General features: G+C 37.1%; 1 protein-coding gene across 1 annotated transcript in view; it reads left to right on the top strand.

The window, feature by feature from the left end:
* Positions 1-18,687, top strand: part of LOC122798461 (sterol 26-hydroxylase, mitochondrial-like) — a 934,778-nt gene extending 916,091 nt beyond the window's left edge. The window contains exon 9 of the mRNA XM_044067402.1: positions 17,583-18,687. Within this exon, the coding sequence (XP_043923337.1) occupies positions 17,583-17,708 (126 nt within the window). The 3' untranslated portion in view covers positions 17,709-18,687. The remainder of the gene's footprint in view (positions 1-17,582) is intronic.
* Positions 18,688-18,981: the final 294 nt, after the last annotated feature.

Here is an 18,981-nt window from a genome sequence, read left to right as displayed (position 1 = left end):
ATATCTAAGTTCTATGATAAACCTATATTACTCATAAACCTATATTACTCATGAATATATATGCCCCCTCTACTAATCAGCACCATTTTATAACTTAACTTTACTCCATTTTACAACAATATAATAACTGTTATATATTAATGGGAGGTGACTGGAATTCGTATCAAGATCCCAAGTTGGACAAATTTGGTTCATCCAAAGCTTTTAATAGACAGGCAATGATAGCATTGAAGGAATTTAAAACTGATTTTAAACTATACGACCCATTTATATATGCACACACACAAAAGAAAGCAGAGAATTTTACTTTTTACTCAAGCTGCCATAAAATGTGGTCGAGAATTGATTTTTTTTTATTTCGGAAGTATTGATATCTGTTGACCCATGTGTTTCTACTCAAGCCAGACAATTATCAGACCACTCAAAGATCACACTAACACTCAACAATAATAATATGAGTAATAGGAGACTTCGAGGATACAATTGGTCTTTAAATCCATATTTACTAAGGAAAGAGGACATATTGAAAGAAGTTAAAGAGACACTTGAACAGTTACTTCATAACTTTCTTAAAAACAGACATCCAGTTGATATAGAATGGGCTACAACCAAAGCCCAAATAAGAGGGATTTTTCTTCAGAAAGCTACTTACTATAAAAAAATGCAAAATAAGGAACTATTAGACTTGGAAACCAAAATTAAGTCACTAGACCAGGAGTTAATGAGGAACTATAATAACCAAACAGAAATGGACTTATTAAAGTGTCAAAAAGAACTGTTTTTACTACACAATAGTAAACTGTCATTTTATGAACAGAGAAATTTAGTGAAATATGTGAATCATATTCAGACTCCCTCAAAAGCATTAGCACGCATTATTAACCAAGCGAAATCAACATTATTAATATCAGAAATAAACTATAATAATAGAACATATACTAATAAGGCAGATATCATGAATACTTTTGAAAAAATATTTAATCAGGTATATGGTGATCAGCAGACAATTTTACCAGATAAAGTTAGGAAAGATTTCTTGCAGAAGATCATATTCCCGAATATTGATAATGAGTCCCACAGGGATTTAATTAAACCAATTTCAGTGGAGGAGGTAGCAGAGATAATTAAAAAGCTGAGACCACATAAAGCCCCAGGCCCGGATGGATTGACCTCTGAATTTTAAAAAACTTTTAATGAGATTCTGAGTAAAATACTTTCACAGACATTTAATTATATAATTCAAAATAAAATCAATGATCCTCACTTTAATGCTTCTAAGACTATTTTGATACCGAAAGAAAAAGGTGACGCTAAAAACCCAGATAATTACAGACCCATTTCACTATTGAACATAGACATGAAAATTATGACATCCATCCTGGCAAATAGACTGAAAAAGGTCACAAATTTATTAATATCAGAGGAACAGGTGGGATTTATGGATGGGAGACAGACCACTGATAATACATTAACGCTTCACACATTAATTTCATACGCCAAGTACAAAAATCTCAATATTTATGCACTCATAATTGACGCACAGAAAGCATTTGACAGAGTTAACTTGGTATACCTATTTGATATGTTATCATACTTTAATTTACCTTCAGATTTCATTCTAACATTAAAGAAAATATATAATAACGCATATACAAATATATTTATCAATCATGAATGCTCTAAAAGAATACAAATTAAAAATGGTACCCGACAAGGGTGTCCATTATCTCCTATTTTGTTTAATCTTTATTTGGAACCATTATTTTTACACATTAAACAAAATGTTTTTTACAATCCTCCAACACTATATGGTATGAAAATAAATATGGCTGCTTTCGCAGACGATTTAAATATATATTGTACCACACCAGTGTCAGACACTGAGAAAATATTAAAAGCAATAGAAGACTTTGAGAAAATCTCTAATTATAAACTGAATTTTAAGAAATCCAAAATATTCCCATTAAAGACTCCTACACCTTTTTCATTGCTACCATTGATAGGACAAGTAGTGACGGAAGAAAAAACAAAATATCTGGATATTGTATTTTCAACTGATAATAAAGATTTTTTTATAAACAATGTTAAGTCAACTTGGGATCAGATAACATTGGACTTGAAAAGATGGAGTAAACTGAAACTACCAATGATGGCAAGAACTGCAATTATCAATATGAATGTTCTTCCCAGAATATTATATATACTTAGAGCTACACAACTTAGAATCACGAGGAAATTTTTTAAACAGCTTCTTATAGGACGAGGGAGATTTCTTTGGGAACCTAGGAAAACGAGGATAACATATGAGAAACTGATAGCTCCAAAGAATAGAGGAGGTTTAGATTTACTAGATTTTGAAACTTATTACTTGATAATTAATGCCAACAGAATCTTAAGGGCGATTCACTTTGATAGAGGCAGTCTGAAATGGGTGCCAAAATGGCTGGTCTTAACCTACAGACATGTAACTAAAGTGGGAATTAACTGTAAAGCTCTACCCTTTCTGAATGGAGGAACACTCAGTAAATATGACTTAATGGAACATATTAAAAGTTATGTAACTTCAATTCAAAATCTTTTTACCTCATTAAACCTAATAAAATATATGATGGTGTTTCAACCATTTCACAAGAACCCAAATTTAGTAATTGGGAATAAGTTGATAGACTTACAAAAATTCCCCCTAATAAAGGATTTAATTGTATTGGATCTCTACCCCTTTCTTGGGGTATCAGTTCACGATATTTTAAAAGAGAAAAGTCTTCCTATTTCCTATCTAATTATCATGAGACAACTTAAAGATCTGGCTATAAATTATTTTAATAATTTTGATTTTAATGAAGAGGAATTAAATATATGTCGTAATCTGTGGGAAGCTCTGATACAAGATAAAAAATATATAACTACTTCATATAAACTGATAAAAGAGATGAAATACAATAAACATATTCTCTTATCGAATTATTGGAGGGAAAAATTAATATTAGTTGACGACAGCAAGATCTTGGAAGCATTTAATCTAACATTAAAGTCTGTGTCCCTTCAGAAATTACTATTCACACAATTGATGATATTTAACAATGCCTACTATACCCGTCTTATTCTTCATAAATTTGACTCAAAGAACTCGCCTAAATGTCCATATTGTGCAGATCAGACAGCTGACTTGTTTCACATGTTTTGGAGTTGCAAATGCATTTTTAAACCTTGGAATTCATTAAAACTTCAATTACAGAAAATGGGATACCAGCATTTAACACTCTCTTGGGAATTTATGATCCTACATATTCCTCCAGATAACTTAGATAAATCAAAAAAGATCATAATCATGAATATTTGTTTATTAATGAAACTATATATAGCTTCAAACTGGTTGAACCCAACTCAGACATCTTGGGAAAATTTTAGAATATTAGCAATCAGACACATATTAGCGCATAAATTGTTAATCAATGACCATAAGAAAAGCATAAATAATATAAAAATATGGGAGCAAATCTTCAATATTGTGTTGGCCTAGGGATTCTTATCCACTATTACTCAGGACACATATTTATAAGACTGATTCAATCTTAGATTTGACATAGATTGTAACAATAATACAGACTGTTGACTTTTTCATGTTGTATTTCTTTTTTAATAATTTGTATTAATATATAATGTTTATGTAACTTTTGGAAGCAATCATGTATATATTGTATATATTTATAGTGTGTAGTTATGTAATTGAAAAACAATAAAAGACGGATTATTGAAAAAAAAAAGAAAGTTTTACTTTTCAGAAATATGCCCACCTCCAGGATTGTATAAACTTAGATTATTTACAATTATTATCATTTCAAAGAATGCCTTGCTTCACTTCTGGGTAATATGGGTAAAATACAAAGACACAGAAGACATTCTGATTCAAAACTCTGATTATCCATCATAGATTACATATGTAATTCCTTCAGTCCTTCCCCGCATTTCCCCACACCAGTAACTATGCATATACAACCTCCTTTCTGTCCTCCACTTCCCCCTTTTCTGAGGGTTCTCATCACCTAACTCACGTCTTCCTGTTTTGTTGAGAGCTATGCATCTCCCTACATCCTATACCCTCCCTTCTCTGAATTTGTAATGTACTACAGTCATGTTCCACCACATATACTCACGCTCTGTTTAGTGAAAAAATGTCATCCAGCTGTTTGTTACTGTTTTGATGAAGACTGTCACCCATCTCTTTATTGCAGTTGGTAGTGTTTACAAGCCTGTTTTGGTGCAGAAGGAAGAGAGCAAAGAAAGACATCAGTCAGCTCTCAGTCACACTTCCTTTTTTGTTTTTGCTGTGAATTGTATTACAAGTTCTATAGGCACCGGAACCATAGGGCGAGGTTTTTACAGCTTCAAGACCTGTAACAACATGAAGTTTTTCTTTAAGGACCCAATGGAGGGCTCATGCGTGCAAAGCACGCTAATGTAATTTAAACACAAAAGTGCACATAAAAACTGTCCACAGCATTGCACACCTGCTGCCAGAGTCAACACCTGGTTAGCTAGCTGCTTTTATTCATTACGTGGTGAAAGCTCCGTTTGTATTTGTCTGCTGTAAGGAAGCTCCATTTGTAGTTTTCTGCTGTAAGGAAGCTCTGTGTGTGTGTGCGTGTGTGTGTGTGTGTGTGTGTGTGTGTGTGTGTGTGTGTGTGTGTGTGTGTGTGTGTGTGTGTATGTATTTCTGTGATATTGCTGCTATGCTTTACAATAATGTGTGTAGAGAAACAGGGAAACACTGGCTAGAGGATATAGCAACATTTGCAATTCTTTTTGTTCAGTTCTGTTATTATTAGCCCAAATATAGGCATGTCTGATGTACCACATATATAGAATCTTGAAAGCAAGTCTGGTAAATAAGCTAGTGTTACAAAAACTAAAATTGGTTGTGTTTTCTTTGACAGCACTCTGCCCAGCATTGTGCATTTGGTTATTCCAGTTAATTTACTGTAAGGCTGTACTTTTACAGTTAAAATACCATGCCTTAATATTCATTACTGCAGTGTACTAATAAGCAACAAAGAGTTTAAATACTTTTGTTTACTTTATGATAAATCAAATGCCGAGTCACTGTAAAAACATAAGATGTATCATTAAAGTTGCTCAGCTTGGCTTTCATCTGTTTTTCCTGCATATGATATCACTTTGCAGAAATATGCTTTGTAGCACTAGTTCACAGAAAAAACAACATTCTGAAATGTCATTACCTTGAAATTAGTGGCTTTAGAATCTAATCAAATATAAAACAATTTCCCTGAAGAATGTCTATTCTCCTGTTTGAAAATTACTGACTGTGGCTGACGGCTGCCTTTGAGAATACTGTTCACACTGTCCTAAAGCAGAGTTCCCATAGTTGTCCAGATGATGGAAGAATTTAGAGCCGCTGAGTTTTAAGATATTCAGCTACACATATATGCTTCATTAATCCTGTATGAATTATAAGAAGTACCCACCACTTATAATGATGCAGTAACCTTTAAGGTGAAATGCTAACCATTCACTTCAAATAATGAATTTCTCTTCTGAACAATAGATAATGGTGGATTTCTCAGAAATGACCCAATATTTATTTTGTTCAAGATATACATTACAAGTGCGCCTTATACTGCACAAAAATGAATAATACATAAAGCTAAGAAAGATGCTCTGTCATACCATTGCAGAAAGAACACCTCATAGAGTGTTCTAAAATGTTTATATAATAGTGCAGGATGCTGTTTGTATGTGCTGCTCCTCTTTTTAGAAAAACTTAATTTGGTCTCTATGTAGCCACTTAAAATGATAAGATGGAAAAATGCAACACTGGAAAAAGAAGAGTGAGAGAGAGAGAAAGTTCATGTTTTTCAGCTATTCTTGCTGATTGCCATACAGTGATGGCACCTCTCTTGTCCTCTGGATGGATGGCTTTTTAAAAAAGAAAACACAATTATATTGAATTATATAATTGTTCATATACTGAAAAAAAAAAAACATTTTATAAGTCATCTGACTGGGAAATTACCTTTATAGCAGAAAACATTTATCTTCTGATAAGGCTAAAAAATAATGATTATATTGTTAACAGTTAACATTTAGTCAATTTGCCAAAGGCTATGCCTTAAGACAGGTGCTGGCTACATGAAGGATTATTCAATAGTTGTCCAAGTGCAGCTAAACTAAAGAAATCATTTAGGAATACAAATAACTGAGCAGGATTCAGAAAAGGATTGTACATAGGCTGTAAGGAAGGTGTGTGTGTGTAAGTAAAATGCTCCCCTGACTTATAACTGGTGGTTAGACTTAACAAGGTTTAAACCCTGAACCTTAGGTTCAAGGGCCTGAATTCTCTACCCACATCACCACATGTGATTAGAAAATAAGTCACTAAATAATGATAGCCTTTGGAAACACATGGCAATACAAAACAGTATTTTAGCAACTTTCTAAGATTATACAAGCAATATTTAAAATGTGTCCCTGGTTTTGATCCTTTGCTCCCCTCTCCCCAAAATACATTTTGGCTTTTTCCACATTTCTTCTGCTGTGAAATTGAAAGATTTAGTTGTGTTAAGTGTATGGTGCAGCGGTAGTGTTGTCTAACAGCAAGAGATTCTCTGGTTTGATTCTTGGCTCAGGTGCCTTCTGTGTGCAGCCTCTATGTCCTCCCTGTGTTTGTGTGGGTTTCCTCTGGGTGCTCTGGTTTCCTCCCATGTTATAAATACATGCATCTGGAACATTTATCCCCAGGCCTCTGCTGAAAGTTGTCTTTGTTCCAAGTCGGACTTTCCCAGTAAACAAATGTTAAATAAAAAAAATTACAAGGAGCTGAGAGCTTCAGGGGAAGAGAAGTGTAGTGCTGCTTCTGTGCTGTTAGTAGCACAATATGTAGTGACCTTGCTTTTAATGCAGAAGGCTGTGGGTTCTACTCCCACAGTATGCAGATGGATCACTGATACTGTACTGCACTGTAATTTAAAGAGAGTGGATGCTGCAGTCCTGTGAATGTCCTCCTTTGGAGGAGTTACCCAGTAACTATGAACCTGTTATCAGTTTGCCATCTGTTCTCTGTTGCAATATTACTAGCTTATCATTTTTTAATGTAACATAGGCAATTTATTCTTCAAGGGTAGCAACCACTTTATATGCAGATGAAACAATGAAATATAAACTTGTTTCCTAGAAGCAACCTCTTCATTAGTTAGAGATCCCTTAAATGTGGAATTATTTACACAACTTATTTCTGCAGATATTTTGCATATTAACTGTTATTGGTGGATTGTAATGACAGAAGTTTGAGTGGCCTTTTATGGTTGAAATTTTCTAAAATGGGTAGTTTTGTCATTATTGTTTCATACATTTTGTTTCAATGCTTACTAGAAAACTGTTCAAAACTGCAAATTTAAAACACATTCTAACAACTGGTGTTGTATTATACAAGGAATATAATTTAATACAATCAGGAAGGTGAATCAAAGAATGCATACATATATGCATGGCCCTAAAAATGTGTTTGAAAACAGCCCAGAGGAAAGTGTGAAAGGCTCAAAATCATGGGCAAATTTTAAGCTTTACTCTTGTTACTAAAGCAATGGATGAAGGTAAAACAGTTCACACCACATTACCTTGGCCTGGCCAAGCCTTTTCACACAATCCCCTACTCAGGTGGAGTACAAAAGATGAATAATGTAGGAGTAAACACTTGCATCTCTAGATGGATTGCCAACTTGCTCACAGGATGCAGGTGATCAAAATAGGGGAAGAAACCAGTCACCAATGGAATCACCCAGGGTTCAGTGCTGAGACTTTTTCTGTTTGGCATATACATCTCAAAAGTAAAAGAAACTACCAAACGGCTTTGGCTGGCTAAGTGTGAGATGACTGCAAGCTAGGAGCAGTTATTGAATCCCCAAATGACTTAGCCATCATGCAAGAAGGTTTGTCCCAAATAATAACTGGTGTCAAAATCATGACAATGCCCTCTGAGAACTGATCCAGTTGTTGGCATTTGTGAACTTGTGTGTACAGTGAGCTAACTTTTGACCAACATGTGCCCAGAGTCATAAGAAAGTCTTTCTATATCATGCAGCTTATAAACAAATTGATTGTGACTAGATCTAGAGATGTTGTCACCCTTTACAAAGCTCTCATTAGGTCAATAATTTTGTATAATGCCCACTTTGGCATGTATCTGTCCAGCCCCATGCAACAATTGGAATGCCTTCAGAGATAACACACTTAAAAGGATACAAGTTCTAAACAATAGGCCTTGCATGGACCACCTCAAAGATTTATTATTATACTCAGTATCCTACAGAGTGATTAGAGGTGAGATGTCTGGCATACAAGGCATCCCCTGACCTAATACAAATGGACCTACTGAACATCAGCAAGTCAAATGCCAGCAAAAATACTCAGTCCAGGTATCTAAACTGAATGTTGTGGAGAGATGGATACATATCACAGAGACTACCACTGTTCCAGAACAGACTATCCATAAAAATAAAACAAAGCTCATCTATCCATATTCAAATGCAACTTGTATCTAAGGATGGTTAATAAAAAATGTACTCCAGGATTGCCCCTCATGCCACTAATAGATAGAGGCAGTTCCTAAATGCTGCATCCCTTACATGGGTCCCCTCAAATTATCTATGGTATGATCACAGTTATTCTCACTAGGGGTAATATACAATTATCAGCCACGGGGATAGGTAAGACCAATCAGAAAATGTTAATTCAAGCAACAAAAGGGACTTGGCTAAGCTTAATGTCCTCTAGGTGAACCTATGTTGTGGTAGTAAATAGTTATAAAATTGGCCTTTTTAGATTACTAAGTGCCCCTCTCATCTTGCATCCCCCTCCCCAGTCTTCAACACCTTCCAGCGCCTATGATTACAACTGAGAGTGCTTCCTTTTATTTTGAAAAATGGATTTATTTACTTATCTGCTCTTGGACTGGGGAGTCAGCTGCTGTCATTTAAATTACGAGGTCTGGGTATCACTGTGCCATATGTTTCCTTGAATGATAATTGTTTAAGTCAGTTAATGATTTCTCTAGCTGCACCAATGGTCTACATGACCAATGACCATCAGATGGCAGTGCCACACTGCACTATGCATTGCATACTCTCCACTTTCTAATACAACTTCAAGCAACAGGCAAATGTGTCACATAGTCACTGTTGTATTATTTATTTATTATTCTTTTAATTAACCGGGTTTAGTTCCACTAGGCTTGTTGTCTGTTTAAAGGGGAAACTCAAGGTACTATTCATAAAACTATCAGAAATTTAGTGAGTGCATCAGGGAATTTCCCCCACTCTTTTTGATAGGTGCCATGGGATCATGCCTCCCAACCGCACCAAATTACTCAGTTTTTACCAAGTTTTAGGGTCCAAATAATGGGATGCCACAATTCCCGAGTCCCACCTCTTCATTTCCGATTTTTTTAAACATTTTTTCTTTTTGCACTTTTTGAGCTGATGTCATCATGTGCGTGATGATGTCAGCCCCACCAGCCTGTCAGAATTGAGCTCAAGGGCTCACATGCATGCATTTCCAGCTGGCTGTTTGAGCGGTGAAACGAATAGAGTTGGATGGTGCTGTTGGTGGAGTTATCAGTATTTTGAGCAATGGAATGGTGGAGCTATCCAGATCATTAGAGGAATAGTTCTGCAGATCCTGGGGAGAGGATGGAGAAGCTATACCTTTCACCAAATAAGGCGGATTGAATTATTAACAAGAGTGAGTTGAGTGTAAATGCAGCTTACATTTGAAGCTTAGTGTGTATTACCATATGCACCTAATAGTGGGTAGCAATTCCGGGTTCCAAAAAAATCAATTTTTTTTTTACTTTTCTATGTGGTTTGGGGGAAGAAGGGCCCGACCCATGAAATGGTTGCAGAATACAGTTAGTTACCTGTCAAAGGATGAGGAACAGGTTTGTAAGACTTAAGATTTGCTTGTATGAGCAAAGCAGTGATGGCTCCTGGGGTTGTGAAAGGTTTGGGAGGAATTCTGCATGGTTATATTCTTGGTTTAGTGAACCTCAGAAATCCTGGACCTAGACGGTTAAGCAAATTGCATCAGAGTGCACAGTGTTGCTTGTAAATTGAATTATTTGGTCTTGGTATTTGGTTGTTTAAAATAATTTCTTGAGTTATATTTTTCTGCAATTGCAAAACTTATTTTGTGGAGAGTAAACATAAAAGAAACAAAAGCAGTAGCTGATATTTTTAGTTATTCACAGTTACATCACGGGTATGTGACAGCTGTAATATGTCTTAAAATGTATGTATGTGAGATTTGTGCTTGTTTGTAATAAATCATCTATCTTATCTTTATCCCTTTTTTTTCATTCCAAATCCCTTGGGTAGCTATATGGTAACTTGTTTTCTTTGGCCTCTTATTTGGTTACTAGTTGGACGTGCCAGAATGATACAGTGGCTTAATCTCTCCAAAATATTTTAATCAAGATGTTCTTGTGCATGATGTCATATTTAAAATGGTTGGAATGCAATGGCTTTATTTTGCTTGCCAGCTGTCAATTTTCATTATTTGTGTAGCAGCCTGTATTGATTCTCTCTAATTTTAAAAAGTTTTTTTGCACAAAAAAGTTGTGTTGGGCTCTTGGACAATTGATGTGTATTGTAATACAAAAAGGTGAATTTCATTTATCTGTTTATATTACTACAGGAGTTGTCAGTTTCTATTACTGACAAGTATAAGGAGTGTAAAAACTCATTTAGCAGAGTACACTATATAGAGCCATATTGGGCTATGTAAATGAATAAAACATATACTTGGTGTATGGATGGTGAAAAAAGCTGCATTTGAGTATCTGGTGGAATTATTGGTGTTGTGTGATGTCTAGTAATATATGGAGAATGCTGAGATGAAATAGATTAATAGTAGCAAAATTGTGTGTTGTGTCAAAAATAACCTTCATACAGCAATGCAGGTGGGTTAGCAGGAGTTGGAATTAGGTCTGCAAAATACTTTGTGGCTGTCTACAGAAATATTGGTAGTACCATTTGATGAGCCAGTGCTGGCAGATATCTAATAGGTGGTAGGTATCTGCTACCATACATAAAGCAGTACAAGTTGCTTAAGATGATTTGAGAATTGTGTATACCTTCATATGGTATTCTTTAAAGCAAAGTGTTATTCAACTGTTTGTTAGTGTATGGTACTTGATTTTAGTCATGTTGACCCAGCTTTCTTTCTTGTTAGTGGTTTGGTCAAAAGCTGTGTACCATAAGATACATTTTATTTGTAGTACCACATTCATGTATGTGACTTTTTTGGTACCACCTGGTGGTTGGTGAACAGCCTGGCATGATTGGTAAGTGAAACACTTACCAATACTGGATTTTTTTCACTTTAAATTACAGGTTAATTGTAAAACTGTTTAAATAACAGTCCTGCATTTTCTGTGTGTTCTTGTTCTTTAGCAGATTGTAACCTACTGTGGTTTTAGTTTTGTATTGGTATCTGTTGCTGTTTCCATACAGGGGATGTCCAAGTTGCACTGAAGGTGTAGTGGGATTGCCTTTTTCTTGTCACAGACAAAAATCTTCCTGAAACGCAACAAGGAATATTAAAGGTGGTGTGTGGGTCTGTATGGAAAATCTTTAATAGAAGTATTAACTATATAGCTCATAGGGATAAGCTTTAATGAGGGAGTGTGATGCAGGCATGCGAATTGGAGAAAGAACATGCTGGAGGGACAGGTTCATAACCCAGAGACTGCCCATGCTATGGAATAGACTTCCCATACATGTCAAGCAGAGCACCTCACTGGCCCTCTTTAAGAGAAATCTTGATGAATGAATGGGAAATAAAAAATTTACTCTGGGGATCACTCCAGTAGCTCTACTTGACAGAGGCACTAGGAACTAAGGTCGGGTGGCACGATGCCAGGGTAATCCTATGGGTTAGGTTTGTAAAGTCTCCAGGGCCATTAGCCTAGTACACACCTATGAACCTATTAGTTGCTGCAGAGTACTGGAGTGGGCTGTTTAAGGTACTGCTTTGCTTAATACACAGAGTTGAGCTGGTTATCTTGGCTGTTTAAGGTACTGCTACCCGTGAGTTGCTTTTACTGTTCGTACAGAGCTTTGCTTAATACATGGAGTTGAGTTGCTTATCCTGGCTGTTTAAAGTACGGAACTTAGTTTGCAGATTTATCTGTGTACTGCTGCTATAAGGAGTGGATCTTAGTTTGCAGATTTATCTATTTACTGCTGCTAGCTATACAGAGCTTTGCAGAGTTGCTTTAATGGCCAGAGGGTGTGTGTGTGTGTGTGTGTGTGTGTGTGTGTATATATATATATATATATATATATATATATATATATATATATATATATACGGAGATTTATCTGTTTACTGCTGCTATTACTTTAATGGCCAGGGGGTGGGTGTGTGTGTATAAATGCCCCCAACAGAATGCACCTGCTGGCTAGAGGTACTCAGGCTCAAACCCTGTACCTTGGGTACAGGTAAAAAGAGCCTGAAGTCCCTAGCCACCACCACTTTGGAACTGATGTCTCCTATTTTTGCTCTATTACAAATTAAATCTGTGGTTATCAGGATTTTTGTGGCAAATCACTGAAGGATTGAATTCACTAAATGACAGGCATTTGAATTTCAGACTTCATATTCTTCAGAAAATAAATGGTAACACAAAACCTTTTATTTTAGCAATTTTCTAAGTTTATAAGATCAGTATTTGAAATTTGTCCCTATTTTGGGGCTGTATTCTCCCACTATTGGCTTTGTCGAGGTTTTTTGTGCTAAGATGTTGAGAGCTATGGTAAGAAGGGAGAAATGAATCCTGTATTCCCCCATTATTGGCTTTGTCCAGGTTTTTTGTGTTAACAGGTTGAAAGCTATAGTGAGAAGAGAGAACTGAATTCAGTAAATGATAGCCATTTAAGTTTGTCTTTCTGTCTTTCAAGTAGCTCCAGATTTGGCATAGTGGTATGTTGGCCAATTGGCTAAGTTTCTGGTGGCATTCAAAGGGGATTCAGTGTCTGTCCACCTGGGATGACATGCTCGACAAGCCACATTGCTTCGCTAGAGAGTGCTTGCACCAGTTACCCTTAGGCTTTCGAATACTGGCCAAGGCTCTTGCCATCCCCATAGTGCCTTTTTTAGGCAAGGCTCAAAAGACAAACACACTGCCATAATTAGCACAAGTAAAAAAAAAACTGAGGGTAATGCTACTCAATGCCAGAAGTCTAAACCTCAAAATGCACGCACTCGAGGCACTCCTCAGTATGGAGAAAATCGATATATGTGCAGTAACAGAAACCTGGTTTAAGGTTCCAGAGAGCACCCCAGCTCTACCAGGCTACAACTCATACCATACATTTCAGCCACAGAACCCAAACTGAAATACAAAAGGCGGGGGTGTATCCATATTCATCAAGGATACCGACACCTCCAGGTTAGTGGCACAACACGATGCTTCAGAGATCATTCACGTGCAACTAACAACGGGCAAAACTGCAATTCAGATGTAGCTTGCTACAGATCACCCGCGATGTCCCAGGACCCCCATTCTGTGTTTCTGGAAACACTGGGAAACATAAACGTCCAACCAAACACCCTAATATTGGGTGATTTCAATTACCTAAACATTAACTGGGAGAACTACTCAAGTACTAACTCCCTTGCCCAACATTTACAAGAATTTATAAATTCAAACACCCTGGTTCAACTGGTCAACACTCCCACCAGAGGTGACAACATATTGGACCTGGTCATTACCAACATGGGTGACCATTATTCCACACTGGAGGTCAACCCCTCTCTGGTTAGATCTGACCATAAACAAATCACTTTGGATATCCACATTCCACCCCCACCCCGGACAAGGAAACCACCATGAAAAGCTTGTCAAAAGCAAACTTCACATTACTTAAGACTGAGGTGGAAAGTTTCAAATCCCCCATGCTAAAGGATAATGCTGTCCAAGCTGCAAAATCCTTCACTGATGCATTCTACGGGCACCTACAAGAATGCATGGATCGTGCCATCCCAAGCAAAAACAAGACTCACTCCTCCAAGAAAAGGAAACTAGTCTGGTGGACTTCTGCCATAAACAAGCTATACAATAGAAGGAGGAAACTAGTACAGAAAAGAGTAAAATCCCAAGAAGGAAAGACATCCCTGATCAGTATCAGCAAGAAACTACGATCCCTCATAAAATCATCCAAGGCGAGCTTTAAAAGAAAAATTGCCAAGGACTCCAAAGATAACCACAAGGCATTCTTTAGCAATGTCAACAATCTAAGTGGCAATGCTCAGATCTGCTTGGAGTTAGTGCAGAATGGCACAAAATACACTGAACCAACCAATATCACCAACATCCTGGCAGACAAGTTCAGCGCAAACTTCACCCCCCCCCCACACACCCAAAAGGGCCCATAACCATACCAGAAGAATGTAGAGTCCCTGAAATCACAGACACTCAGGTTAAAACAGCCCTCTCCAAAGCCAAAAACACAGCATCAATGGGACCAGATGGTGTCCCAGGCTGTGTCCTACATGAGCTTAAAGACAAACTAACCCCTCACCTAAACACACTGTTCAAACTCAGCCTCTTCACAGGCTACATAACCATAGAGTGGTGCAGAGCAATGGTTATTCCGCTCCACAAAGGTGGAGCCACAACAGACACTGGGAACTATCACCCTATAAGCCTGACTAGCTTGGTCTGCAAGGCTATGGAGCGCATCATCATAGAACTCATTAACAGAGACATTGGGAACCTTCAAACACTGGACCCTACCCAGTTCGGCTTTGTTAAGGGCAGATCATGCCTCCTAAACCTGGTGGACTTTTTTGAGACAGTTACCAGGGCTATAGACGAGGGAAAGGTGGTACACACAGCCTACCTAGACCTTGCTAAGGCCTTCAACCCCATTCCCCATTCTGGTATTATAGATAAGCTCTAAAAACAATAGTGTCACTGCTCAAAATATCCAACGACAACTCTAAAACACACCAAACACTTTATTGCAAAGCTTTTGGATCTACACCCTTCATCATTACTATGGCTGACCAAGTTCACAGACAACTGCAAACTAGGGGCTATAACTGACTCTCTGGCTGACAAAGACATCCTCCAAAAGGGTCTCACTGAGATGGATACCTGGTGTCAAAATCATGGCCTCAAGCTAAATGGCAAAAAGTGCATAGTCATCCCCTTTGGAAAAAACAAAGTACCTACAAAGTACCACATAGGTGGTAGTCCCCTAAATATAGAAGATGTAACAAGGGATCTGGGGAACCAAGTAGATAGTAATCTCACCTTTGATAATCACATTGCCAAAGTGGTTAGAAAATCCTTCTACATGGCCCACCTAATCACAAAAGGGTTCACATCCAGATCAAAAGAGGTCATTGTGCCCCTCTACTCATCACTCATCAGACCCATCATAGAGTACAATGCCCCATTTGGGATGTACCTTACAAGACACCTGCAGCAGCTGGAAAGACCACAGAAGTACCTCACCAAGAGGATCACTTTCCTCAAACAGATGCCCTGTGCAGCTCAACTGAAGAAACTCCAGCAGTACTCGGTTGCATACTGCCTACTCAGAGATGATCTCTGTCTGACATAGAAGGCCATGTCCAACCCAGAATTGATGGATATGCTCCACCTAAAGAAAACCTTATCCCTTCGAGCCACACGCTGCAGGGATCTAAACATCATCACAACAATAAATCGGATGTGCTGGAGGGATAGAGTCCTGTCCCAGAGACTTCCCATACTTTGGAACAAGATTCCAATCTACATTAGGCAGAGCTCCTCGCTAACACTCTTCAAAAGAAACCTTGACGAGTGGATGGAAAACGGAAAGTTTACCCCGGGGATCACTTCAGTGGCTCTGCTGGACAGAAGCACAGGGAACTAATCTAAGGGGGCGGCGAAAGCCAACACATTCTGGCTAGGCTTATAAATGCCTTCGGGCAGATAGCCTAGTACCTACCTATGAACCTATGCTTTGACTGTAGTGCACAGGGTCCTGGGTTCAAGACTTTGCAGTGAAGTGCATACTGGCAACACAGCATTTTATTCTAGCAACTTTCCAAAATTATACAAGCAATGTTTAAAATGTGTCCCTGATTTTTGTCCTTTTGTCCCCCTCCCAAAAAAAAAAAACTGAAATTGAAAATAAGTGCAAGAAGCTGTGCAAGATGTTTATGGCTAACACTACTGCATTTCTATTTTATATATATATATATGTATATATATATATATATATATATATATATATATATATATATATATATATATATATAGTGTGTGTGTGTGTGTTTGTGTGCGGAAGTAGACTTTTATGATGGAGATGTTCTGACTTGGGCAGTTTTGTCATTACTGGTTCATGCATTTTGTGTCATTGCCTACTGGAAAAATGTTCAAACAAGTTTAAAATGCACTCTAACATAAGTCTAACAAGTGTGCTGTATTATACAAGGAATATAATTTAATAAAGTCAGGAAGGTGTATCAAAGAACGCATGTATGTTTCTTGTTTTTTGTGCAAGGGGCCTATGATTTGAAAACAGCCCAAAGGTAATCTTTCTCCACCACTGGCCAGATGCATTTTCTTTGGATGTGGTGTGGGTTTCAATGCTGTTTCACTGAATGTGAGTTTCAAGGGCAGAGAAGTTTTAATGCCAAGTCTAGTTTCACTGTGAGACAGTATTGTTTTGTTTAGCAGTTATCTATTAAGTGTCTGTGCATTGTGCTATAAAATGTAAAAATAAAATCCAAATAATCATTGCAGAAGTAAAGCAGTATGCACACATTAGTGTTTATGGTAAATGGGGCAAAATAGCCAGGTAATGGGATATTGGAATGGCTTCAGGGGTACTCTGGTGCCATATTTTGGTTGTCTGTTTTTCAGTTTGTGTTTGAAAGTTGGTATCCCACAATTCCATTGGAGTAGGTTGAGCTACGTAATTATGTATGCAAAGTTTACATTAATCAGCATACAGATTTGGGGTCTATATCATATGTTCAAAGGTTTATAACTTTGAACGTTTAAATATCGACTTTAAATGTTCGAAGTTATAAAACTTTGAACATATGTAAAATAAAAAAAAAAACTAAACCCAAAACTAAGGGCTGTAGGTAGGGGGGCAATCCCCCCCCTGCACCCCCACCCCCCCCCGCTCAAATATATAATATAGACCCCAGATTTGCACCTATTTTTCATGGGCCTTGTCCAGATTTTTGATGTTTCTAGGTTGAGAGGTATGCATGGGATCTTTTACCTGTAACTACCTTCTGTACCCACCTCCCCAATGCTGCAGTACAGAGTCAGCAATCCATTCGTAGTATATGAATAAAACCAGCAGCCTTCTACACAAAAGGTGAAACACTGCTTATCCATTAATGACTAAATAAAAACAGAATATAAATTATGAATGATTGTTAAATATGCAGCTAGAAAGAGATGCAGGGTTATAAACATTATACACAAGTTTTTCATTTTTTTCTTTTTTGTCATTTTAAATTATTGCATTTAATTAATCAAATTTATTATTTTTCAGATAATCAAGAAATTTGAACTTCAACCAGATCCAAGTTGTGCTGATGTTAAGGCTATTTCAAGAATTGTCTTGATAGCCAACAAACCAATTAACCTTCAGTTCATAGAAAGGCAGTCACAGAAGTAGTGACACATGGTTGAGAAAAATAAGCTTCGTGTTAGAGAGCATTGAAATTTCCATAAGAAGTATGTACTCACAACTGAAACATAGACCAAGAACTGTATTTGACAATAACAACCTTTACTCATTGGATCAAGCGTGAAGGGTTACAAGACAGCGTGATCCCTGTATCAGTAATTTCCCTCAAAATCATAACTACTTTGGTTACTGGTTATTGGACTAGAAACTTTGAGAATTACAAGGTATCAGACAGTAGGACAGTAGGGGATAATCAATGTAGCATTATGGGATAATCAATGTAGCATTATGCATTTGTAGAAGTGGGCATAGTAAACGGTCACAGTCAAATCCCAGTCTGCCATGGTTCATAATGATTATGTGTGGTATGAGTCTGCACTCTGGGATCATATGTGTGCATCTTTCCTAAATGATATGCATAACATTAACATATATTGCTTTTCTGCTGATATTGTAAGTGTATCTATATGTGATGTTTGCCCAGGACAGTGCTAAAAGATTCTTGCTGCATGACAGTGTACTCCCCAATACCAGTCAAAGATGAAATGTAGAAGCATATGCATTTCATCTATGAAGGAGTGGTAGTGATTGGCATAGTATTTATATACATGACAGTTTCATCTATGAAGGAGTGGTAGTGATTGGCATAGTATTTATATCCATGACAGTGCACTAATCCCCAATACCAGTCAAAGATGAAGTATAAAAAGGTATGCATTTCATCTATGAAAGAGTGGTAGTGATTTGGCATAGTATTTATATCCAGTACCTAATACAAGTGTGTCATGGCTAGCAGATATAACTAAATTCTATACCTAATACAAGTAAGTCATGGCTAGCTGGTATAATTATTCTGACTTGAATAAATATTGAATTAGTTTATTTACAGCCTGCCAACCAATAACGCCATATTTGAATTTTAATTGCTTTGGTGCAAAATAAATTAATAAACCTTGACTCCATCACATTTTTATCCATGCCTGGCTTTTTATCCAAGTCAAATTTCTTTTTCTTAGGCAGCAAACCATAGGTGACTGCTTAACTCCATCAGGCACAGCTACCATATTTGATTTATTATGCAATGTTCTGTATATCACTACTTTGTTATTTATGTGGATGTCCTTAATGGGTGAGATTCAGCAAGTCATCATGGATAGTCTACAAATCTGGAGAAAATCAGAAAGGGACAGCTTGACAGGAATGTCATTGTACTGTAGGAGGAAGTTATTCAACGGTTATTACTGATGCAGGTGAGATATCG

Source organism: Protopterus annectens, chromosome 3.part1 (genome assembly GCF_019279795.1).
Source record: "Protopterus annectens isolate FY-2018-M chromosome 3.part1, PAN1.0, whole genome shotgun sequence".
Lineage (NCBI taxonomy): Eukaryota > Metazoa > Chordata > Ceratodontiformes > Protopteridae > Protopterus > Protopterus annectens.
This window is presented reverse-complemented; position numbering and strand designations above follow the sequence as displayed.